The 25,257-nt window shown below is 46.6% G+C and overlaps 1 protein-coding gene across 2 annotated transcripts in view; it reads right to left on the bottom strand.

Annotated features, from left to right (window-relative positions):
* Positions 1-3,872: 3,872 nt before the first annotated feature.
* Positions 3,873-25,257, bottom strand: part of CDH23 (cadherin related 23) — a 565,943-nt gene continuing 544,558 nt past the window's right edge. Inside the window, exons 50-68 of one of the 2 annotated variants that reach the window (XM_059729899.1) lie at positions 24,733-24,870; positions 24,246-24,365; positions 22,939-23,116; positions 21,764-21,975; positions 20,406-20,600; positions 19,407-19,517; positions 18,910-19,039; positions 17,817-18,080; positions 17,186-17,347; positions 16,420-16,676; positions 15,262-15,359; positions 14,477-14,597; positions 13,460-13,539; positions 12,858-12,898; positions 11,448-11,508; positions 10,647-10,776; positions 9,153-9,275; positions 7,902-8,018; positions 3,873-5,024 (exon numbers count right to left, since the gene is read on the bottom strand). In XM_059729899.1, the coding sequence (XP_059585882.1) occupies positions 4,701-5,024; positions 7,902-8,018; positions 9,153-9,275; positions 10,647-10,776; positions 11,448-11,508; positions 12,858-12,898; positions 13,460-13,539; positions 14,477-14,597; positions 15,262-15,359; positions 16,420-16,676; positions 17,186-17,347; positions 17,817-18,080; positions 18,910-19,039; positions 19,407-19,517; positions 20,406-20,600; positions 21,764-21,975; positions 22,939-23,116; positions 24,246-24,365; positions 24,733-24,870 (2,862 nt within the window). In that variant the 3' untranslated portion in view covers positions 3,873-4,700. The remainder of the gene's footprint in view (positions 5,025-7,901; positions 8,019-9,152; positions 9,276-10,646; positions 10,777-11,447; positions 11,509-12,857; positions 12,899-13,459; positions 13,540-14,476; positions 14,598-15,261; positions 15,360-16,419; positions 16,677-17,185; positions 17,348-17,816; positions 18,081-18,909; positions 19,040-19,406; positions 19,518-20,405; positions 20,601-21,763; positions 21,976-22,938; positions 23,117-24,245; positions 24,366-24,732; positions 24,871-25,257) is intronic. The other variant, XM_059729898.1, reaches the window with a different exon arrangement.

Below are 25,257 nucleotides of genomic sequence, written 5' to 3' on the forward strand. Positions count from 1 at the left end.
TACCAGGGTGCAGCTAATCCCCAGTACTCAGAGGTACAGTCCCAAAAGTTGCCTTTGTGAGGAGAGCCTCCATTTACCAGGCCATTCTTCTGAGCTTTCCCCTCCACCTCTAAGCACCTGGAGTACCCTCAGGTCTTCCTCATACCTTTGTAGTTATACACAATTAGTACTAATTACTGGTATTCCCTCATCATAACACACTTATTCACTCCCTTGCTCTTTACTTCCCTCATTGCATCAGGGTTGTTCTGTATGTGCAAGAGACAGGCCAGAGATGGGTGAAATGGAGAAGAGTTTTTGCTCAATAACGGCCTGGCTGCCAGTAAAGGAAAGGGCTGGGTGTGCTGATAACGCTCTCCATGGCTGCTTCCTAAGGTCAGCACAGGTGTTTGCTAACCTCCCCATGCAGGAGGCAGCATAGTGCTATTGTCAGCTTGAATTAGGAGTCAAAAGATGTGTAATGTTATAGGGAGCGATTTGCTTTCTGGCCTCCCTGCTGCTATGGTTTATGGGGAAAGCTCTTCCAAACCTGCCTTCTGGAGAAATTGGGAAGGTTTTTATGGTTCCCTGTGCTGGCTCCAGGTTTAGGAGCTCCAACCTAGATTGTGTTTCTGGCTAATTGAAGCCACCTGTTCTTAAAATCCAGGGTTTGTTTTTTTATTTGTTTTTGAGGTGAAGATTTTTTTTTCTTGAGCCAGTGTCTCCCATGCTGTCACTTTGAACTAATGTGTGGTAGGTTGAAGCTGAGACAGACTGAAGCCCTCTGGTATTTAGTGCGAGCACAAGGCGCTGCAGGGTACAGGGCTGTTTTGCTTTTGCTACCCATCTAAGGCCTGAGCCCAAGTCTCTTGCGTGATGATGTGAGGGCATATGTATGAGTTCTACAGGTTGTGTGATGGTATTAATGCTCCAGGTGTACCCGTGTCACACTTCATACTCCATTTTGAAGGTGGACCCCCCCCTTTCCCCTGCTCCCTGCCCCCCGCAGCTTCCTCTGCTGCCCTACTGTTCTCTTAGCCCAAACTCCCTTGAGGTGTTGACAGGGGGCTGAGCATGGAAGGTAATTGATTTACTATACTATTAAAGTAGGAGCATGACACTAGGGTCACCTCTTTCTTGGGGAAAGAATTTATCGGGGGGGACCCCAGCTTGGCAATGAATTCACTTGGCAGGCTTCTATGATGCTAGCTGATCGAGACTCTCCTGATTGGTGGTTATAAGTGGAAAGCAGCTGCTCTAATTTGGTGGAGGGCTTATTTTCATAAGGTTAAGGTGAGGAGAGGTGATGTAGGATCCTTACAAGCAGAGAACCTTGTTTTCCTGAAGGGTGGGGGGCGAGACTGTGGGAAGTATAAACTAGAATTGAGGGGCTTTGTGGTTTTTCTAAATAAACTGCATTTTCATGCTTTTCAAGGAAGAGTAATGGGCTATTTAAGGACTGTGTGCGTGTACGTTTGCTCCGGGCTCCTGAAGGCTTATGCTATAAACCAGAAGGCTCACACTATTGGTGATGGAAGCTGAGGAAGTTCAGCCTCTTGGAAGATTGAAGCCTCTGGAGACAGATCTGATCCTAAAGGGCCAGGCCGTTGGACATGGGACTCCAGCTCCCAGGGGAACTGCAACCGAAGGGGCAGCAGTGCCTCGGGCCCCAAGCCAGGGACTGCCTGAGCCCTGTTCAGGCTCTGGAGGCACATGGTGAAGTCTGCAGCTGGATCTCCTTTCAGCAATCGGATTGAATGGCCAGCGGGGAGAGCCAGGCAATCTCTGTGACACCTTGAGGGCAATAGCAAAACTTTCAGGGAGCACAGCACTCAAGCTTGGCAGGGCAGGGTTGAAGTTTTCCAGGCAGTCACTAGAGCTGCTCAGCTTTGCTGCTCTTCCTTAGCAGCACAAGGGCTTGTGCATGTAGGTGTGTGAGGAAGCATTGTTGACTCTGTGTAAGTGATGTTACACAATGATAAATGCTCACTGGTGCTGCCTTGGCTTTGGTGCCCTGTCCCAGCCCTGAACTGGGCAAGGAGGCAGGGGAGCAAGCCCTGGCAGGTGGGTTCTGATGCTGTTCTTTTGCACCACTGCAGGACTGAATGTTTCGCTTGCAGTGTGAGCACAAGGCATGTTGCCTGCCTTGGCTGGACGGCACAGGAACGCAGCACCAGGGAGAACAGGAGGCAGGAGCAGGCCCTGCAGCTCTCTGCTTGGCACATTGCTGAACTGCTTTTCCCACGCTACTGCCACAAGGTTCATAAGCCTCTTGCTGCTGGCTGTGAAGGAGGTTTAGTCCTGGTGTGGACACTGCAGCAGGGGGCTCTAGGGAGACATTGCATTTCCCTCTGATCGGCCCATCAGGAAGCTGCAAGAAGAGTGGCTGCGTTATTGTTCAGAGTGAGTGCCAGGGCTCCAGCTGCACTGCCTGGGCTATTTTATAAAACATACCAGAGAGAGAATGAACACCCAACCAAATTCTAGGATTCAGCCTGATTAGCCGAGCCTTGTGAAGCAAAGAGCCCTGGTCTTTGCCAAATGTACTTTGCTATATAAAAGATGAAATGAGAAGAGCCAGGAGCTCATTAATGTAATCACAGAACCAAGTGTGAAGAAAGCATTCCAAAGCCAGAGATGTGCTGACTGTTTAAGCTCACCCCTTAGTCAAGGTGGGGTTTGCTTTCTCCAGCCTGAAGAAAAGCTTTCTGGTTTGTTCACCTCCTCTCAGCTGGTGTGTAACCTTGGCAGGCACTATTCTGAGTACGCAATGAGCTGTGCATTATCTGTGGCTGTAATGGGAGTGGGTGGAAGTGCCCTTGAAGTTTGGTCATGGCTACAGCAGCATCCTGTCTTGACAGGCAAGGAGGTGCTGTGGGTGTGTGTCTACCACCTCCTCAGTGAGCCTGGGAACCCCACTAAGCAATACATGCCAGCCACCTGCACCTGTGTCATGCACTCTCATGTGATCAAGCTGGCTTATCATTTGGCAGTAGGCCCAGCCTTACTAAGGAGACAGGGCTGAAGGTGAGGAAAGCAAAGGATGCAGTATGTGAAATCCCACCTCTCTCAAACTTAGGCGCTTCACTCAATCATCTCTGTGAGAATGGGAGGCACAGTCCCAATCCAGGCCTGCTCTTAGGTCCATACAGGTCACAGCCTCACTTAAGATGGCAGTGGGGAGGGTACTGCTGCTACCCACCTTTTGCCCAACAGCCTAGGGGCACTAGCACTCATGCAGAAAGGAGAAGTCCCAGATGCCAGGCCAGGGCAGGGTGGGGACTGAACCTACAGGGATTAATCCCTGTTTCCCAAGCCAATGCTGTAGCTACTAAAATATGGTCTAGACAGGGAAGGAAGAGACCTGTCACCCCTTCCATTGAAGTAGAACCACCAGGAAGCCAAAACTGCAGGAGTCCTTGGCCGAATGGAGAGAAAGTGTGATGATGTGTGGCTCTTTACAAGCCTGGGTCCAGGCGTGGGCAAGGGCAGCCTTGGGTTCTTGCGCCTGCTGTCAGGATTATCTCTGGTTCCTAATCAAGAACTTGTTTATATGAAATGTATAAACAGTCCCAGGAGCCAGAAACACAGGATTGCCTACAAAGAACCAACAGCTCCCTCTGAAATGCAGTGTATGTGGATGTAGCTCTTTCCCCATGCCCTGGCCTCCTGAGCTGTTCTTCCTAGTGCTCTCAGTTTCAACATTAGTTTTCTCAGTGCTCTACTATAGCTGGTCCTGACCCACTTAACCCACTGAGCCTTACATGTGAGCCTAATGCAGACTGAAGGTGGGGGGCATGCGTTTTCTCAGCAGTTCTTCTAATGCACACTGATGAAGTGCAAAACATGCAAAGGGAACAGAAAAGTGCATGAGAAAGAAAGGCTGGGACAGGTTAACCAAATCCATATATAGTGTATTTCTGGTTCCTTTAACAGACCATTCCCAAAACTCTCAACAAGTTACTATTAGAAACGGAACAAAAAAAAATTACACACGAACACTCTACATTCAGAATCCAAGTTAATGTCAGTCTGTTTCTTTCTTTTGATGTCATATATGTTTTGGTAAGCCAGCAAAATGGAGAAATGTCTTCGGTTGCTTTCCCTTTCTGGAAAGGTGACAACACAGATTAATGCCAAATAGATCCAGACCCCTCCCGGACTTCCTGGAATGACACATGGTACCTTCAGACCACACTGGTGGGCAGCCACCTTCCCCCACCCTAGTGTAATGCACCCCCCCAGTCCCATGCACAGTAGAAGGATACCTCAGTGCCAGCAACGGGTAAGCTGGGGAGCCAGAAGGCCTACAAGCCTTGAGTTTCTGCACCGCTTGGTGCTGTGTTTATTGCAACCCTGCCCATTGGCAGGTCATGTCTCAGATCCCCAGGGCTTCCCCTCTCCTTGTCTTACACTTTTTTAACACTTTATTTTTTAAAAAAATAAAAAAATTTATGGATGTAATGGTCAAATGATGTGAGCTTCTGGTAAAGCAAACAGTCCCAAGAGCCCTCTGCTGAGGAAAGCCTCTCCACAGCTGCTGTGTCAAAACAAAACCATTGGCTGTTTCAGTAGGATTTGTTCCAGGAGCCAAGCACATGTGGTTAGGCCACCAGGTTCTCTTTGGCCCTCTTCTCTCCCAGTCTGCGCTTTCCTTCTGCAGCAACTGTCTGCTTGGCCCTGGGTTGCTTGGGAGGCTACACGAGTGATGCCACTTCTAGTCATAACTCCGTGATCTCCAGAGGGCTCTCCATAATCACCTCCCTCATCTTGTGCATAGGGGTGGATTTGGCAGACTCTGTGCGAGCATTGCGGTCATTATAGCCCCCTGAGTCTGCATTCAGAGTCTCCAGGGACCGCCCCAGCACCTTTTGGTCATCTTCTGGCAGGCTGCTGAGATCGGATGTGAGCAGTGTGCCTGTGCTGCCATGCACCACGTGGATGCCATCCGGCCCTTTGATCTCCACTGGCTGCTTGTGCCGGAAGCGAAGGCTGCCCTGACTGGCACTGTGCTCCTCCTCATCATCCAAGTCATTCTGGATCAGCTACAAGAAGCCCAAGCAGAAATCAACGTCAGGGCTTAAAGTAGAGACACTCCCCTTTCCTCCCCTCCCCTGCCTCTGTCAGCATTGCTGCTTGTCACTGGCAGTCCTCTACCAAAGGTCCTAACCTGCTGCTCTGAAACAAGAGGCCAGTCTGAGGGGATAATGACTCCCCCTAGCCATCCTTCCAGGCAGCTCCACAGCACCAGTTGCTTTGCTATGTCATCATACTAAAGCAGAGTCTGAGACAGCCCCTGGGTGGTCATTAAGGACAAAGACCCAATGCCATCTCTGCCTTTGGACAGCTGAGGAGCATTTTCTAAATTAGCTGTGTCTGTATCATCCAGGGCCACTTCTGTGGATTTTTGGCCCCCATACTCCCTTGGGGAAGCTGTGTAACTTCAAAAATAACTGAGGAGAAAGAGGGGAGCCCTCCAACCTTTTAGTCCAGCAAACAGAAGATCCAGAGTGTAGGCACCTGTGGAGATCTGGACCTACATATTCTGCTTCCTAGCAAAGTGATTAATCACCAGGCTGTAGATTAGGAAATTCTAAAAGCACCTTATACAGTGTCCTCCCACTGGGCAGCCAAGAGGAGATGACATGTGCAGCCAGGAAGAAAAGAAGGCACAGGTTGCATGGCTCAGGATGACAGGTATAGCATTAGAAATAACTTCCCCTGCCCCTAATGACATGGCTAAAATTTGCATTTAATAGCTCTTGGATAAAGGTCATGGCAATTATCATGCTGGGACTAAACCCAGGACTTGCTCCCTTCCAGGACTGTGCACAGCCTTTTGAGTCAGACACCCTCTGCTTAGTTCACTTCCTCCTGGCCCCACATATCTTTCCCTCTGGGCTGTCTAGTGGGACATCTACAAAAGAAAGGTTGATAGGTACTCAGGCAACACCTAGCTCATGCCACAGAAATGAAAACATTTTCATGAGAAGTGGGAGACAAGGGTTCAAATCTCCTCTGCTTTGGGTGGGGAACTAAAACATGGGAGGCTCTCCTGTCATCACCAAAAAATGGAGTTGGGCCTTGATCAAACCTGTAATCTTTACTCACTCTTATATATTTTGTATTGTAATGGTAGACGTAGGGCCCTGTGGTATTAGACGGTACAAACAGATAGTGGGAATGCCATCCTCAAGCAGATTACAAAAGAAATGACTTAAAAACTATTTTGGTTCTTGTATCACAGTAATGCCTTTACATGGCTTTTGTAGCCATAGTGAGCTTGGAGGGCTGGTCATTTAAAGTCTTGTGAAGCACAGGATGAGTTTAGGTGGGAGATTCCAACTGGAGGTGCTCACAGACCTCAAGAATGCATTGAAATAGATGCCTTTTGATATCATACGTTGATTGTTTTGTAAGGTGGTTGGGCAGGGGAGTGGTTTCTGGGGCAGGCCTTGAGGGAGGGTGGATGGAAGAAAGTTGGGAGGGACCTGAATGAAGGAACCATAACTGGGAGGGGGTGGGTTTGCCAGTATGACTGAGCATTAGTGAACAGGGCTGTGTGTATGAATAAGGATGTCAAGGTAGGAGGAAGAGAATTAGGAAAGTAAAAATCAGAGTGGAGCTGGGGTCTTGGGAGTGTAGCTGACACTGGGAGCAAACAGCACAGAGGGCAGAGGCTGAAAGGGTTATCTCCCATTTCCTACTCTTTTCTGTAATGTGCCCTGGATTTCCATACTGAGAGGGGGTGGTGATGGGAAAGGGGCCTCTCACTGCTACTTCTCCACTAACTTCCCTCACTAAAGCCCTGCCCATAGTACTCCAGCTGTGTCTCGCTTTGTATTTTGAAAATCTGGTTAGTGTATTGATGGAGGGGAGGGAGGGGCACCAAGTGCTGCTGGTCAGGCTTAGCCATGGGCATTGTGGGGGAAGGTTGGATATTTGACAGTATCCTACAGAACAAACAACTTAGGTGAGAAAAAGTTTGGACTGCAGGGAAGAGGAGCTAAATGGCAGAGATGGTGAGTCTGATTGATGAGATGCACAGTGATGATTAATGGGAAGTACAATAGAGATGCAAATGGAGGAAAATGAGGCACCACACTTTGGAGAGAGCCTCAATTTGAGACTATAGTGGGAAAACCACAAGGGTATGTGGGACTAGGCACGATAAGACATAGATTTGGGAGTGCTTCACCATGATGGTGGAAGGAGCTGAAGGGAGGGGATGAAGCTACCTAGAGAGAGAGAGAACCAAAGATTACAGACATGAGAGACTCCAATACATGAGTGGAAAGAGGAGGAGGGCCACCCAACAAGATGCTAAAGGAGCAGGTGCCACTGCAGGAGAGCAGAGTGCCGCAGAAACAGAAAGTCCACTCAACCAACTAGCCTGATCAGGGCAGTGCATTTTAAAGGCTTGTTCCAAAGAGCAAACAGCAAGCTGGGTAAAAGGGGAACAGACAGGTGGTTGGGAGCTTTCATAATAACTGGGGAGTGAAAGGAGTGTCAGTGTGGACAGTTTTGCAGGAAACAGTTGCCTTGTTGCCAGACTCATACTGGGAGATGTTCTTTGGTGAGGGATGTTCCAACAGCCTTGCAGTATTCAAGCATCATTACATCTCAGCACCATGGAGCTGAGACAATCAGGAAAGTGGCTATTGCTGATACAGCACCCTGGGCCAGTTCAATAAAGAGTCTTTTGTATCTCTGTCCTTAGGTGAGAGGAGCGGGGAGGCCTCTGGCACCTGTCTGATTGAGGTGGCAGTTATAAGCAAACACAACTTGATAGGGCAAATAAAGAGGGGTATTGATAGGCACCCAACAGAGTTTAAAGTAGGTCAAAAGCATAGAAAAAGACACTCCATCCCAGAGGGCACAGCAAGCCTTTTTTTTGAAGTCCATGCACACACACTTTCTACCTCGGTGACCGAGGACTGGTCCCCCTGACTGGCGGTGGTGGCTTTATGCACCATCCGCTCGGCAAACAGCTTTTTCAACCGCATGTAATCTTCTAAGACCACCTTCAAGAGAGAGCCCTGGATGGAAGGGGCAACATGGGACATTATGCATGGGATCCTTTCCCTCATCCCCAAACTCTGAAACTCCCTTCTTAAGACAGCATGGGTGAAAAACCAACCCCATCCAGAAGGAAGCAGCCAGAGATTTCCCAAAATAAACCTTCCCTCAAACAAAACTATTCACAGTGGGCGCGTCTACACATGCATCAATGCACTTTTCCTAATACACATTAAATTTAGTACCTCCAGGTGCCTATACACAAGGACAGAGGCTGCTCTGATGTGCTGGAATTCCAGCATGTTGGAGCAGACTCGATTAATTGAGTCTGATGCAGCATGACCATTGCTGTGCTCCAGCAGGCTCCTGCATCTCATGTATCAGTGTCCCTGTGCATAAAAATGGAAGCAGGGACATGCCGAATGAACTTTAGTTTAAGTGCTCCCACCACCATTTTTAAGCGCAGGAATGCCGATACAGGAGAAGCATTGGCGCTTTAATTAGAGTAGTTCCAAGAGCTGCTCTAATTAAATCGCACCCTCTTCCCCACTCCTGGAGTAAGTGTAAAAGTACCCTCCAATATGAGATACTAAATAAATGTGCATTAGGCTGCCCTAATGCACAGTACCAAAAGCACACATTTTTAAGTGACGCTTAATGCACAGTAGTCTCCTTTACTGCGCATTAGCGTAATTGCACATTTTTTTATGTGGCACTTTAATGTGCAGTAAAATAAGCTACTGCGCAATAAAGCACACATGTTGAGACACCCAGTGGTACTTAAAAAAATGAAAATGCTGCTTCAATCTGGTGGAAATGAGCATTAAATATGGCACCTGCCACACAGCCTTTGCATTTTTTCAACAGGTGGAGGCCATAAATGGCTTTTCTGCTTCAGGGTGTTGCTAGGTCTACCAAGGTCAGTTTCAGAGCTGTATTCCCTGGGAATCCCCAGTTGACACGTATGTAAGGACTGCACTGGACAGTCCTAGGTTTTGGCTTAAAAAAGAGGTAGCACAGGCTAATCTGGTATATGAAGCCCTGAGGTAACCTCTTGTTTCCTTTTCTGCTGTCTTCATGGAGAAGGATAATGACTGGTGGTAAGTGATGGGGGCTCCTTGATAAAGGAGGCAGAGGAAGCTAGCCCCACTCACCTTGATGGGTCCTTCCCTCATGATCTGACCTAGTTTGGCAATGTTGTCATATTCCTGAATGGCTGCTCGCAGGTAACGGTCATCTTCGGGCTTGGCAGCAGAGGGCTCTCTTCCAAACGTCCCCTATGATGAAAGGAAGCTTCTGAAAACAACATCTGCAGAATTTAGGCAGAACCAGCCCCATCCTTGGGGTCAGCTCTCCTGTTGGTGTTCTCTTTCCAATTCACTATGCCCTCTTGCAGCCTGCAAGCAAAACCTATGTAAATCATTCCTGATTTCACTAAGGCTTAACCCCTTGCAAGTGCAGTAAGTCCAGTATCAGTAGCAATGCAATGTACAATACATGATTGCTGAGCAAATCTAACAGCAGCAGAAAGAATTTTTGAGGTGTTAAGCAGAAGAATAAAAGATTTTAAGTGCATATCACAAAACTATTGCCATATTCGGAATGATTGTATCAGTCTAGGCCAGGGACGGGCAAAGTCCAGGCTGCAGCACCGATCTGGTCAGTCAGGACTCCATTTCCCAGCTGCCCCTGCCCGTATGGCTTGTACCGGTCTCCATGGAGACTCCAGCTGCATCTGGTTGGAAAACTCAGGCTGGGGTTGCCATGGAGACCAGCCTCAGCTGCGCCAGCAGCGCATGTGGGAAAGCAGTGCAGGGGGCTGCTCCGGAGTTGCTGGGAACTTGGGATGGGGGCAGCTTGCTCTAGAGCCAAGGCAGAGCTGTGATCTGTAGCCTGCACCCTCCAGACAGGGGCACACAAGCAGGGACCACAGCTCTGCCCTGGCTCCAGACCAGGGTGCCACTGCTGCAAGGAGCCAGGGTACAGCCACCATCCCCTGCTTGTGCATCTCTTCCCGGAGCATGCAGGCTTCAGATTGTGGCTTTGCCTGGGCTCCAGAGCAAGCTGCCCCCATCCTACCTTCCTAGTAGAGCTCCAGGGCAGCCTCCTGTGCTGCTCACTGTCTGCATGGCTGAGGCTGGTCTCCATGGCAACCCCAATATGAGCTTTCCCACACAGGTGCGGCTGGGGTCTCCATGGAAACTGGCACAAGCCATGTGGGCAGGGGCTGCTGGGAAATGGAGTCTAGCTGCCAGCCGGATTGGTCATTTTGCCCACCCCTGGTCTAGGCCGTCTAGCAGTGCTAAACTAAGGATCAATGATCAGTAAACTAAGGCAGTAAAATAAATCAGTACACTAAGGCAGTGATCAGGGCTTAGGCCAGTGGGAGCAGGGGAATGATACACTCATGGGACCATGTGTGAGAAGCTTGACTAGGCTCTTAACTTAGTTGTACGGTGCCTGCAGTGATTCACAGGGGCACAATTCCCCCCTTATTCACAATGGTGTAGTACCAGGTGTAACTTTATTGACTGGAATGGGATTACCAGTGATCCGCACAGGTAATCCTAAGAAAACAACCAGGTCCTTGAAAATTTAGGCTAAGTTCTCTCTCCATCCCCTGAGGCAAGAACAAGACGGTTCCTCACATGAGTCCTGGCTGGGCTGTTCCATAGGTCTGTGATTTCACTTAGGTTTTCAGGCAAGTCATCTTCATGCTCTGCTTGTGCTGCCAGCTCCATGTTCCTGCAGAAAGGATCTAACCACACGGGGTTAGCTCTATAAAGAGGGACAAGGGGTTGGGTTAATGAGTGGGCAGTAGGACAAGGCCTGCCCACCTCTGTTCTCTAGAAATGGTAATTTCTTGAAATCTTGCCATACCCCTCTCTTCCTGTCAATAATCCCAGCACAGGCAATGCCATCTTCCCTCCTTCCCCCACAACTGGAATATGACTTTGCTTCACCCTCCTTTGACCTCAAGTTGTGGTTACATTAAGGGGCATTTCTGCATGAACTAATCTACGCACCTTGATCAAGCAATTACATCACCAGGCCAATTGATAACTGCAGGCAAAAATCACTTATTTACTCTATTTACTACCACAGAAATTCAAACTTCTGTGTCTGTGCCTTTCCAGCACCATGTTTCACAAGTTAGGAGTGTATTGGTGCTGATGGGGATGGATTACTAAAAAGCATGTCATACATTGCTCAGAAGAGATTCTCATCTAGATGATTTTAGGGTGTTTCTTGATCCTAGCAATCTGTGGAATCCCAGCTTTCAGAGGAAAGTGATTGCTGAGATGCTTTGTACTGGAAATATTAGCAGAAACCAATGAGGGTCCTAAGACATGTGTTCTGCCTACAGACTAACAGGGAATCCTCTCACTCAGTCTTCTAGAGTAAAGTTGGAGAGACCTCCCTCCCACCCAAATGTGCTAAGGACTCACCCATCAAAGGAATATTTATTTGTGTTTGGCATATCCATGATGTCCATGAAACCTCGGTTTCCTGAAAAAGGCAGTGGTTGAAGGTTACAGACTGGCAAATTCATAGACTGTAAGCCCAGGAGGGACCTCGGAAGATCATCAGGTCCAGCCACAGGTACCAAGCAGGAAAGACAACTGAGGGTCAGGTGACACCAGCAAGGTGACTGTCTGGTCTCATCTTGAAGATTTCCAGGGTAGGTGATTGTACCACCTCTGGAGGGAGTTTATTCCATAATCTGGACACCCTGAGTGTGAAGAAGTTTTTCCTAATGTTGACCCTGAATCAGTCTTCTAGGAGTTTGTGGCCATTAGTCCTAGTCTTCCCCTCAGGTGCCCTGGTGAACAGTTGCTCACCAAGCCATTGATGTACTCCCCTAGTGTAACCAGGTCCCCTTTTATCCTTCTTTCTTCAGGCTGAAGAGCCCCAGATTCCTCAGCCTTTCCTTGTATGGTTTGCTGCATAAGGCTTTGATCATATGGGTGGCTCTTCTTTGGACTCTCTCAAGCTTGTCCATGTCCTTGTTTAAGTGTGGTGCCCAGAACTGGACACAGTATAGGTTATAATTTTTGGTGATTTTATCAAAGAGTGAAAAAATGTGGTTTTATTTGAGAAATGGATCAGCCAAATTTAATAGATGAATAGATATTAGGGTTGGAAGGGACCTCAGCAGATCATTGAGTCTGACCCCCTACCCCAGGCAGGAAAGAGCACTGGGGTCAGATGACCCCAGCCAGGTGCTTGTCTAGTCTCCTCTTAAAGATCCCCAAGGTAGGGTAGAGCATCACCTCCCTTGGAAGCCCATTCCAGATTCTGGCAAACCTTACCATAAATAAGTTCTTTCTGATGTTTAACCTGAATCTGCTCTCTGTCAGTTTGTGGCTGTTATTTCTAGTTACTCCAAGGGGTGCCCTAGTAAACAGAGCATCTCCTATCCTTTGCTACCCCCCCCGATGAATTTGTAGGTGGCCACAAGATCACCTCTCAGCCTTCTCTTGTGGAGGCTGAAGAGATTCAGGTTCCTCAGTCTCTCCTCATATGGTCTTACCTGCAGGTCCCTAACCATGATGTTTATACTGGCTGAATAACAAACAATATCAACACCAGAATGACTCTCAGCACATATCTACTCTACCTGGAGCAAGAAATGTGAAGAATAGACCAGCCCCCTGCAATCTGAAAGAAACCACAGTAATTCTATTGCAGAAACTCCTCTCTCATTATCACCCTCATGTCTCTTTTGATATTACAGATTCCTGAATTCTTCCCTCATATCAAATCTGTGTTTGTGTGTTTTACACTATTCCCCCAGCACATGTATTAGTTTGCATTTTTCCAAGATAATGCCAACAAAGAACCCCACAATCTCTCACCTGTAGAGCCAGCCACAATAGCTTTTAATTTTCTTTTGTGCCTACAAAGAAACAGAAAAAAAAGTCTTAACAATAAATTGAAAGTAGGAAGAAAGCCTTAAAGGAGAGATGTGTAAAACCAAGGAACAAGCATATACAATGGAACAGTGTTTGAAATCCTTTCCCTATATATAATCATAGCGCTTAGAAAGCAAGAAAAGCCTGTGTTTTGGGGGCATTTTCAGAAGCAACATATTAGCTCAGGTAGTGGCTTCTTTCCGTGACTGGGCTGTCTCATCTGGAAAAGATGTATGCTTCTAGTCACTGCAGACAGGTTCCTGATATCAGGACAGGGTAAGAGATTTTGTTTCTAGGTTCACAGGGTAATGTTCTATAACATGTAAACTTTAGGAAACTTCTGCCCTTAGTTTCATGCAATCCAAGATCCAGTTTACCAGGATGTTAGATTAACCACTGGTCCAAGATACCCAGACTGCAAGAATAACTAATCATGTGCTGTTAAACTTACTGTTTTGACTTATTTTTCCTTATGGTGGCCAAGCATTTATATTTAGTCATATTATAGAGTTGTCCTGCAATCCCAGGGCCTTGGGGTCACTTACACTGTTCTGTAGTACCAGTTCATGAGGATGAAGAGCATGGCAGCCAAGAAGAGGAGGACAGCTAAGATAATTATCGCCATCTAGGAAAAAACAAACAAACAATTTTTAGTACATATGAGTGACTTCAAACATGCAGCTGGGCTGCTTACTTAGAGCAAACAAGTGTCCCATTATATTAATACAAGAGAAAGGGTTTCCAAGTTTTAGGCAGCCATTGGGTGAGGGAGAAGAGTCATGCTGTAGAAAGGAATGGTGGACCATCTGCTAGTGCTTGCAATAGAGCAACCTGGGTACTAACATGTCTGTCTAAATCAACTCATCTCACTCTGTTGGGCAACAAAAGATTCCCAGGAAAATCATTCTTTTGAAGTGATGTCAGAACCAGGAAATACCACATTCCTCTTTCAAGGAGGCATTATTGAGGCAATCATAGGTGAAGTTATATGTTCCATTTAAACCATACTAAGAGCACTGAAAATGTGCCAGTCCACAAATTAGAGCTTGTTAACTTGTGCCAAGTGCTTTCTGAGCATCTCAAAGTTATACCTTCAGGTGAGGGTTAACTCTGGGCCATGCTACCTAGCTCATGTTAAGGTAACTTCAATCTGCTCCACAGAGATAAAAAGAGCAACTGCAGTCCTCCAGCATCCAAGGATGCACTGCTTCCAGTCATCCTGCCACCCTGACCCAGAGCAGGGATAGAGCACAGGTAGGTCCTGGCTGCTAGCTATGCCCCTGCTCACCAGCCCTCTAGTGGCAAGTCAGAGCTGTGCAGGTAAGAAATGGTATTAACCCTTAACGTACACCTCCTCATAACAGTTTAACTTTAGCACCATTTAACATTCCACAGATTTAGTAAGATCTAAATGTAATGTGTAACTTTACCCTACAGAAAAGCACTTTCTTTTGGTATCACCTATGTGAGTGGGCAGAGTAACTATGCCTACCCATCTGCTGGGAAGTGAAAGGGCTGCTAGTATGTGTAGATAGGAGTTCAAAGAAGACACTCTCCTTTACCTGCAATGCTGAAAGGTCATCTGGGGCCCGGGCAGTGATAGCAGGCTGTACATCCAGCACGTTATAATTTCTAAAGAGATTCCTCAGCTGCTCCTTATTCTCATCAATCATTTGAATCACTCTAGAAAGAAGAGAGGAAATATTTTGGATAGGGGACATTTTATTTTACTGAAGACTGAAAATGAATTTTTAACAGTTTGACACAATGCACAGATTCCCCCAATACCACATAATATAATGGAATTTATAAGGTGAAGCTCACACTTTGGGCAGCTTGATTGGTGCCATAATTGGTTTTTCTTTAACTGTGGTCACCAGCAGTGACCCAACTGTGCACCCTCATAACCAGATTCTGGGACAAGCTAATGTTTTCCAGAAAGTGCATCTTGACCTTTGCTGACAGAAGTCTTTGTTGATGGAGATAAGGCAGCCATCATGGGCTTTAGGGCAATGTACTTCTACTAATATCTACTTCATTATCCTTGCAGACCTAGAAATTGGGACAGCATGCCTAAGTTTGACATGATGCTGAACACAGCCTGACCTTTTTTTTATATTGACCAGTCATGATCAGATCAGGTGTCCAAGACGCCTGTTAAAATGCTGTAAGAGTGAGCACAAGCCTATACAGAATAATGCACTAGACTTAGTGTTGCTGACAACACTGCACTGATTATGAAGTACCCTTAGGTATAAGTGCACCTTACTGATTCTTGATGCATGAATGACCCTCTTCCTGCTTTGTCTTCCCTCCCTCTTAAATGCATATAGACACGATGGCTTACCGCTCCACATCCAGGATCCTGTTGGTTTCCCTATTCACTACATGGATCAGCAATTCGGTCTGGGCAAAGTTCACACGGCCTTTTTTGTCAACATGGAACTAAAAAAAATGGGAGCAGATTGTCCACAACACATGCATTGACTACATGCCTCATTCTTGGGCAGCCGCTCCAGGTATGTGCTAGGGATTTGTGTTTTCCTGGCAGAGATTCTCAAGTCTTAAGCTATGGGGCTGAGACCCCAATTTAAAGGAGGTCTATACCATTAGCCGGCAAACAGAGATTACTTCCTCTTGGAAACATTTGGCTCCTCTCACTCTTTTGCACTAGTCTGTTGTGCCTTTATTCCTCCTTCTACATGAAGAAACATATTTTTGTCCTAGGATGCATTGCTGCCCATGCTTCCAAGGACATAGTGATCTGAACAGAGAGGACATCAGAAGCTCCTGACTTCTACTCCCAGCTCTGTCACTGACTTGCTTTTAGACCTTGACTTAGTCACATCCTCCTGTGTCTGTGTAAAATGTTATTTACTTACCAAACAGCCAAATTAGTTTTTTTCTGAAATGCATGTTGAAGACTCAGGTTTATACAAGTGCTAAGGAGTTCTGCTAGTAGCATGAGTGTAAGACACCTGCAGAATAATGTGAGGGAAGCCTTACCTCTCCCATAAGCAATTTCCGGTTTCCAGGACCATGACAAGGGGATGTTCCTGTTTACACACTCCTGCAGTATATCCACCAACGCAATGGATGATCACAAGGATCACATGTCCTCCCTGCTGGCTCTCTTCAAATGTGCTAGCTTATCTATGGAGAGCCAGGCTGACAATCAAGTATGATGCAGAAGACTGGGTACTTCACTGTGGCCATTAAAGCTTATGAGGGTTAGAAAAGGGGCACATGCTCTACTGTCTGGAAAGTAGTTACATATAAAACATGGGGTCTCTTCAGCTATTAAGGAGGAAGCACCCAGTCTTCTCACCCTTGGATTTCCAACAGGGCAACTCCAGCGGACATCTCCAAGAGTATGGTTTAGTTGTGAACACAACCCTTTCTAGCATGGTGCTTTCCTACCCCATGCTTAGTTTCACAGAGAGTGTGAGTGGTGCGCTAGTGCATCAGGGTGTAGTACTTGGCACGGGTCAGATGGTACTGTTACCTGCACATCATCTGTGTTGACAATAGCCCCTGTGATGTTGGAAAGCAGACTGATGAACTCCTCCTCAAACTGCCGCACTTTGTCAGGGATCTCATTGATGATGATTTTCACTCGTTGGTCATCTCGCAAGATGTAAATTCCAATTATAGCTGTGTCATTGTGGCCTGCTAGGTCTGAAGCCATGATATCCACTACAAAGTAGCCAGGGTTGTAGGCTGTAAAGAGGTCAAAGGTCCGCAGGATCCCATCAAAAGTACCTTTGGGAAGAGACCATGACAAGTCATGAATTAGCCCAAGCATAGTAATAAATACATCAAATTGTGCTATCCAGGGCAGGGCTGTGGCAGGGCCAAGCTGGGAGTGAGACAATCTGATCCCCAACTGGAGAGCATGTTATCCCTGACTTGGGGCTTTCCCATCCTCACTCAAGCAATACTTACACTTGAGCTCAATCCCCAGCCAAGGTCTATTGAAGCAATTTCAAAAGAAAGAGTAAAGGAGCAGGTGTTCTCCATTAATATAGTGCACCTTCCTAAGAATCAGTGCAGCCTCATCAGTTGATTGCTATGGGGCAACTGCTGTGGCGCCACAGAGCACGAATATCTGGTTGAAAACCTAAGGCACCCCTATAAGTTTCCCTAAGAGCTGGGTTACCTACAGTTTTGGGCACTGTGCCATGGATGAGTGAGAAACTTCAGATGCCTGTGCTGTCTGAAACCACTGAGATGTGAGAACTTCCCTGCTTGTGGGCCCTACAGCTACTCACCAATGCTGAAGACACTGGCCACCTCCACTGAGTCATTGGTGTGCTGCTTGATATAATGGATGCCCAGGATGTTGTACATAACCAGGCTATTGTTGCCCACATCAGCGTCCACTGCTAGGACTTTGATCAACTCTGAGCCCACCTTGGCATCTGTTGCAACCCCTTTAAGAAAGAAAAAGGATGTTTATGATGCGGGCAAAGAGCTGAGCTTATAATCATCATCTGAGAGTACACACATATTGTAAGGAGGTGCTTTTCTTGCAACTGTCAACTTCTGTTCCTCCAAAGAGGGGATAACACCCCTTACTTCCCATAATAACCCCTGAACCAGAAGTCTCCTTACTGATCTTGTGTTTCTTCTATAGTAGTAGATTGTAACTGGCCAGGAAGTGTGGCAGCTTATAGAGGCAGAGATGATTTGGCAGGTTGTTTCAAGTATCCTCCACTTTCTTTCTGGAGAAATTTGTTTTTTTCCTCTTGTACAGTTTTCCCTTCCAGGGGTCCTGGGGCCCTTGCTATCCTAGGATACTCAGGATCTGAGTTTGCACATCCTACCTGTTATTTTATGGTTTCACCCCAGAAAAGAAGTGATCCAAGTAGCAGTACACATTTTCGTAACATTACCCCATACCTGCAGTGTATTCCGACTTAGTGAATCGTGGCGCTTGATCATTAATATCCTCTAGAAAGATCCGGACTTCCTGAAGTGTGAGGTCTGTGCGGAGGTCCCAGGCCTGGAACTGGCCTGCCCTGTGGCCTCTGGGCGGTGTCCAGTTTCTGTTGCTGGAAGCTTTGACAATGATAGAGTGGTAGGGCTCCTTCTCTCGATCCAAGTCTTTCATCACTTGCAGCTTCCCTTCTCGGCTTAGCTGGAAATTGTTCTCCCTGTTGCCAGCTGGAAAGGTTGAATTGTATCCAAGTGAGTCGTATCTTTGCCCTAAAGCGTCTCACCTAGATTTGGACTTCTGGGCTCATATACGGAAGAAGAATACAGGCAGGCACAGAAATCCAGTGCAGGCCCTCTCCCAGTCTTTTCCTATCCAGATACCCCTCCCCAGAAGGGGGTATCTGGATACCCCTCCTTTGCCAAATGTCACCATCAGTCAACCCAGTTCTAAATGGGTACCTAGCCATTTGGGCTGGAGAGTCCCTGGTGTGTCATTGCTGTACTCTAACCAAGCTTATGCAATGAGGTGTGGGCGAGCCCCCGATCTGCCTGCCAGATGACAGGAGGCGGATGTTGCTGGCTGGGACCGGCACTGAAGCCAGTAAGCCTGGCTTTGAAACTTGAAACATTTAGAAACTTTCAAAATGTTTTGAGTTCCCTTGTTTCAATTCGAAGCTGTTTTGAAGGCTTTGGTTTCATTTCAATTTCGCTGTTTTGAGCTCGAAACACATCAAAACAGCTTCAAAATGAAATGCCGGGCAAAATTTTGCACAGCCCTAGGGTCTATTACAGAAACTCCAAGAACACATTATATAAAGAAGGCACCTGGCTCTATACATTTACATTTCTTTCATGACACATTCTCAGTATGATACATTCCCACCCCAAACAGCTCACAAAACATACTGAGTTTTCTCTAATAAGATGCATGACACTCGGAACCGCTCAGCCTTGTAATATCAGCATGTATTGCGTCAAAACTAACTTAAACCAAAAATAAAGTAGGAATGTAACCTCCTCTCCCTGAAGAGACCTAGGGGGAGGGAAGCCACCCTACCTGCTATGAAATAGTAGACAATAGCATTGGAGCCCTCATCTGCATCTACAGCACCAGTGACATTCCCTACAATGGTTCCAGGATGGGAGTGTTCAGGAACAGAGAGTGCTTGGTACTGGGGGTGACCTTTCTGCAAAAGGGACCAAGAGAGAAGAGAAGGGATGTTACAGAAAAAGGTACAGTGTAATACCAATAAATGCTGAGACAGAACAATCTCATGGATAGGAGACTTTTACTTCCTTTCTGCTTTAATATGTGAACATTAGACATGCACACACAAAACCCTCATTAGAGTAAACATCACGGACCAATGTAATTCCCAGAGTGCAGTGAGGACGACTCAGGGTAGGCCAGATGAAAATTTGTTTCTGTGGGTAGTTCTCACCTCACATTAGCTGCCTGCTGTCTCATGAACTCCACTATACCCTAGGATCTAATATTCCATCTCTCTGCCCCTACCTCTGCCCCATGAAAGTGGGAAGGATGGCTCTGCTTACAGGTGGTCTCATGAAGAGGGGTTCATTGTCATCAATGTCATCCAGCATCACCTGGAGAGGCTGCATGGTCTCATATGGTGGCTGGCCCTGGTCACAAGCCACAATGATAAGCTACAGGAGAAACATGGAAACAGTTTTGGTCACACAGCTGCCTTTCAAAAGCAAGGGTCAACAGTCTGCAAAACACAAACAAATGGGGCACTACCACAAGCTAACAGAAGGAAAGACATCATGTCTTTTGGGTAGGGAATATCAAGTGAAGGAGAATGGTGACCTTTTGCCATGGAACAAGCCAAACAGCATTGGCTAATGCATAACTACCATGTTCCCCCCCACAGCAGTCAGGCTGCTGACTCCTCACTCTTAGTGCATTTGGTACAAGGGCGGTTTGTGCCTAGCAACCTGGGTTGAGCTGCAGGCCTAAATTGCCCCAGGCTGTACTCTCACCATTTAACCCTTCCCTCCCCTCACTGAGATATATATATTCCAACAGGTAGCTGATTGTCTCTGGGTCAGATCAATTCTTAAAGGAAAGTGATGATGTCAAACCTAATCCAGACTACATTTAAGAAGGAGCAGGGAGGTGACTTGGAAGTGGTGCACTAACGGAGTGAAGAAACAATTCCTCATTCACACTCACAGTATTTACTGTGTCCTCCTACTTATTTTTATTACTGATGTGTAAAGCCTTAAACTTGGATATAGGAGATGGACCGAGTGAAACACAGTGAAATGAAACATGAGGTGGAGCTTGTATACTCCACTCTATGAAGATGTTTTGATCTTCATCTGCTAATTCCCTGAGCTATTCTAGTCCTGTCCCCACCAACAGCACTGCCAACATCACCGGTGCCTGTGGTTCTAGACCTGGGCTTCTCAACCAAGATATGTTGCAATGCCAGAGCTGAGACAGGGACTGACAACCTCCCTTGCAGTCCCAGAGAAACAGTCACGTGCACGAACCCCACATCACTGTCTCCTTTTCTTTCTTAGACTTACATTATAGATGGCTTGTGTCTCTCGGTCTAGCCTCTTTGCTGTCTGGATGAGTCCACTGGTGGGGTCAATGGTGAAATACTCCCAGTCTTTATTCCCTGCTCCTGTTTTTAGTAGATTGTACAGCACAGCTCCATTGAGACCCTCATCCTTGTCTGTGGCATAGACTTCATACACATTGGACCGCAGAGGTATTTCCTGTCACCCACAAAGAAAACATCAGGGCAGGGATTTCGGGGATAGAGCTATGTGCATGCCTGCGGGAAACACAAAGCTCTAAATCATTGAACCCCCAAACTCTGAGGACCTAAATTATGTACACAAGTACACACACACTTCTTCCCTTCCTGTAGGGAAGTTCTTCATGGGAGACTTGTAAGTTCCTTGTAGCATCCACAAACAGTTCAAGAAAGTTGTAGCTAATGTAGAAATAGAATGTTAAAGATGATCCAGAAACTAGTACTGGCTTAAATCTAACCAGTGACACTTGTCCACATTTCCACTGTACAGTAGCAATTGCTAATGATGCTCCTAATTTGTTTGTCTTTTTGCTTTAACCCCTTTAGGAGGCCCTGTGATGTGAACAGGTCCCATCGGGCTAATGCAATATTTTTCCCATTATTTCTAGAAAAGGTATTTAGAAAAAGGAGGAAACCATTCTTAGGAAAAGGCTGTGCTCTTCATTTAGGCCAAAAGCAAGTGTTGGTCCCAAACAGTGGAACCTCTTGAGTGGAAGGAGGAAACATCTCACTCCTGACAGCCCCTCTGGTTATGGTGAAGGAGAATGCCTGACTGGGAGTGTGTGGTGAGGGGCTAGGTAATGAGAAATGGATGCTTTGGCAGGGGGCCACCCCAGAGCAGTGTCTAACAGCCTGAGTAGGGAATGGCATCCTGGCTCCCTGTTCACTCCTCTACCTACTTTGCAAAACAATGACTTTTTAACATCCCTACCAGAGACACCACCGGCATAATCACAGCCAGGCTCCGACTAACCAGAACTGTGGAGAACATCTGTATAACCCATGCATGCTGCATGGTGATTAGCCTGTGGGGGTTATTCTGGAGAACGGTGAGGGGACCCCCTTCCCCTCTTGTTGCCCATTCTGTGTCTATACTAGCCAGACCAGAGAGTAAGATGCCTGATCAGAACGTCAGTCAAACCAAGGCCATGCGTAACTTTTGGACTCCTTTTTGGAAACCTGGCCTGTGATGTGGCCCCACTGTCCAAGCCAGAGGTGCCACAGTTAATTCCCTTTTCTGGTACAAGATCCTCTGCTCAACAACACAAGTGTTGGTCTCATCAGTCCAGACAGCTGGGCAGTTGTACCATGTTAGTAGGTGGCATTCTGCCCAGGATTTACCTCTTTAATATGCAGGATGGTGCCATTGGGTGGCCGGACAAACACCGGCCGGTTATCATTAATGTCAATGACTTCCACTTGGAGCATGGTGGTCCCCCAGAGAGGGGGCTTGCCTTTGTCTGTGGCCACCACCGTCAGGTTGAACCTCTCATAAGACTGCAGGCGTCTGCGGGTTGTGATAAGCCCAGAGTCCTTACCGATCTTGAAGGCCTCTGGGAACAGAACAGACACATCCCTCACTCGGGTCACTAAGCATTAAATAGATTTTCATAAATTATTCTATGGTATGAGTCAGAAGCCAGGTTAGGGGAAGGGCACAGCCAGATTCTGACAGTTGGTTGAGCACACAATAATTCACTACTTGGCAACGATTGGCTGCATCCCCACCATCATATCAAGACACTAAATTTGAATCCCTTTCAGTTCTCGGGCCAGGAATGACCAGGTCCTGTATTACCAGTCCATATGCTTGGAAGGGCCAGTGGAATACCAGAACTCTGGGGAATTCTTTCAAGCTGCACAAGGCTGTGTCTAACTGCGGCAAGAGAATGAAAGCTTTCAGTCTCTTTGATGCTGGGCTGAATTTGGAGTGAGCTCCCAGGTTTGAGAGAAGTGGACTTTCACTCCATTTTCAGCCATGTTTGCTGGCTTTGGCCTCGTGCCTACCAACTCTTTGTGTGAATGAATACTTTGGAATTTGTGCTCTGCCACTATCCACCTCAGAAAGTGCCTCACCTCCCCCTCTGTCTCCAGGCTTTCCTGGCTTTTATTTGTGTGAGTGCATGAGCAGAATGCAGTGACTTTCTCCAGGACATAGTTTATATTTATGTAACTAGGAAGCCTGGGAAGTGGCAGCATTGGGTGTGGTGAACAAAAGAGAAACAGACTGAGCAGCAGGGGGAAAAGTCTGCAATGTAGGACCGTGAAGATAGCAGAAAGTGCTATGGTGTAGTATTAAAAATGTGCATTTACTCTGTATGCATGTGTGTTTGTGCACATGCCTGTGTGCTCATGTGGACAATCTATTATGATGTGAAATGAAAAAAAGGGACTTGGTCTTTATGTAGTCCTCAGATTTCATCTCAGTGTTCCTATGTTTTCCCAGTCACTGCAGAGATATTCCCCATGCCTCTAGCATTCCCTGAATGTCTGGATTAGGTACCATGGCTGCCTACCCACTCCAGGCCCCTCGATGCTGTAGGTTACCACTCCATTGTCACCCTCATCAAGGTCCATGGCTGTCATTGTGATCACAGATGTCCCCGCTGGCTCATTTTCATACACGCTGGTGCTGAATTGACTCTTAGAGAACTGTGGCCTGAAGTCATTGATGTCGAGAACCGTAATCAGCACCTTGAACGAAAGCAAACTAGGCATATTACTAAATGCAGAGATGACCCCTTGGGGGCTGGAAAATGGTATGGCTGAAATGACCCTGTAAGACAATTTGGTCCACTACCATAATGGAGCTGCTAATGCCTGACTTCCAAAAATTGCACCCTTCCCTTCCATGACTGGATTAAGACAGATCAGGAATTAAGAAGTGCTTATGTGTTGACAGGCTGGGGAGCTAAGGGTGTGTATCGGGGAATGTATCTGGGAGCTAGAGGACTGAAGAGAAATAAGGGTCTTCCTGCGCCCACTGAACTCAAAAAGAATCTTTTTTCAATTCATTACAAACAAATCCTACTTCTTTTCTATCATGAAAGGCCAAAGCAGGTGATGGGGATATAAGTCAGCAAGCATGAGGCTGACAACAAGGAACCCAGAAAACAAGATAAGGTGCTGTCAGTACAACAAAATGGAAAATCCCACCTAGAGAAGCCCCATGTAAGCATGATTTATACCAGTAGAAAGGGACAGTTGACCACACTATATAGCAAAATATAAACTCTATAGGCCTTTTTTCTCTTGGTCACATATGCTCAGAAGATACTGGAGTTTCTGGGGAGTTTCAAAATACATGCTGCAGTAACTTGAAAAGTGACACTGTCATAGAGGGCATATGATACAGTCATTTATCATAGCTGAATTGATAGGGTTTGCCTGGGAACTACATTGTAACTTTTTTCAAATGCCATATTCTCCCTTTCTGGTATGAAATACAAATTAACTTGGTCCCAGGGAATATCATCTTGTATTTCCACAACTTCCTTGTGGGCTTTCCCTCTTTTACACTACTTCACTCATACTTCTTTCTCCCTTGGGTTTCTCTGATATTTCTCTTATTTTCTTGTTCTCATTTTCTCTCTCTCTTTTTGAGCTCTTTTTTGCCCCTTCCTTCTTGGCCTCACATAGTCTCTCTCATTGACTTTATCATTCTCTTGCTAACTCTTCTTACACTCTGAGGAATACAAATGCCTGTCTCCTGCCACAAGAAGGCATGCAAACCTATAAAGTAAAAAACAGCAGGGTATGAAGTTATGTCTTAACTTCCCCCTTCACCCAGCCCACTGCCCAGCTCAGAACTGTGGTTTGTCACCTGAACAGAATTCTCTCGACGGTTACTAGGAATGTCCCCAGGGTTGTCCTTGGCTACGGCAGTCAGTGTATAGTGATCCTTCTTTTCTCGATCGAGGGTTGACAGGATGTAGATGTCACCCTGAAATAGCCAGAGACTTTCAGGAAGTTTTTTGGCTCTCTGCAGGCTATTTCCATAGCAAATGTGACTCCTAACCTTGAGCAACACTCATTTAGATCAAACAATTAGTGTAACAGAAATAAGAGGATCATAGTAAGGAAGGGGAGACTCCCCTTCTTGAGGCTTGACTTGAAAAGGGAAAAGGAAGATTTCATGGGTCCTCTACACCCCAAATTTCTCATGTGAAACATCATCAGGTTTGGACCCTGGAGGGCATTCTTTTGGCAGCAGGCCACTCCCATGTTAAGGTGGGCAAGAGGCTGGTCACTCTTGTTCCTACAACCTTCATGTATTTGCAGTGCTGCTCCAGCCTCAGTTTGTCTCTTACCGTGTTGGGATTTATTCCAAACTTGCCCTCTCCATCTCCCAGGCTGTACTCAATGAGGGCAAAGTGCCCAGAGTCAGCATCAGTGGCTTTAACCCTAAGGATAACTGTGCCCAATGGGACATCTTCAAAGACAGCTTTCTGCAGGTGTGGAAAGGAGAGAAAAGTCCAGAAAATAGGTGAGAGTCTGAGTCAGCAGTAAGACAAACAAGGTATTCAGAACAGCCACATTTGGAAGACAAGTGAGTACTGGAAGGGAGTGGTCTCTGCTCATTTTAAATGGGGGACTGTTGGTCTGAGGTATGGAGTGAGATCTTAGACTCTCTCCATACTTTAATCAACAGATTCTTCAACATTCAAGATTTCATATAAACAACAACAATAGCAACAAAATACCCCCAAGCCAAGCCAAGCCAAGCCAAGCCAAGCCAAGCCAAGCCAAGCCAAGCCAAGCCAAGCCAAATTAAACCAACCTTCCCAAACCCTTCAAAATCCTGTAAACAATGAACCCTTCAGAATGGAGAAAAA

This window comes from Alligator mississippiensis, chromosome 6, assembly GCF_030867095.1.
Source record: "Alligator mississippiensis isolate rAllMis1 chromosome 6, rAllMis1, whole genome shotgun sequence".
Classification (NCBI taxonomy): domain Eukaryota; kingdom Metazoa; phylum Chordata; order Crocodylia; family Alligatoridae; genus Alligator; species Alligator mississippiensis.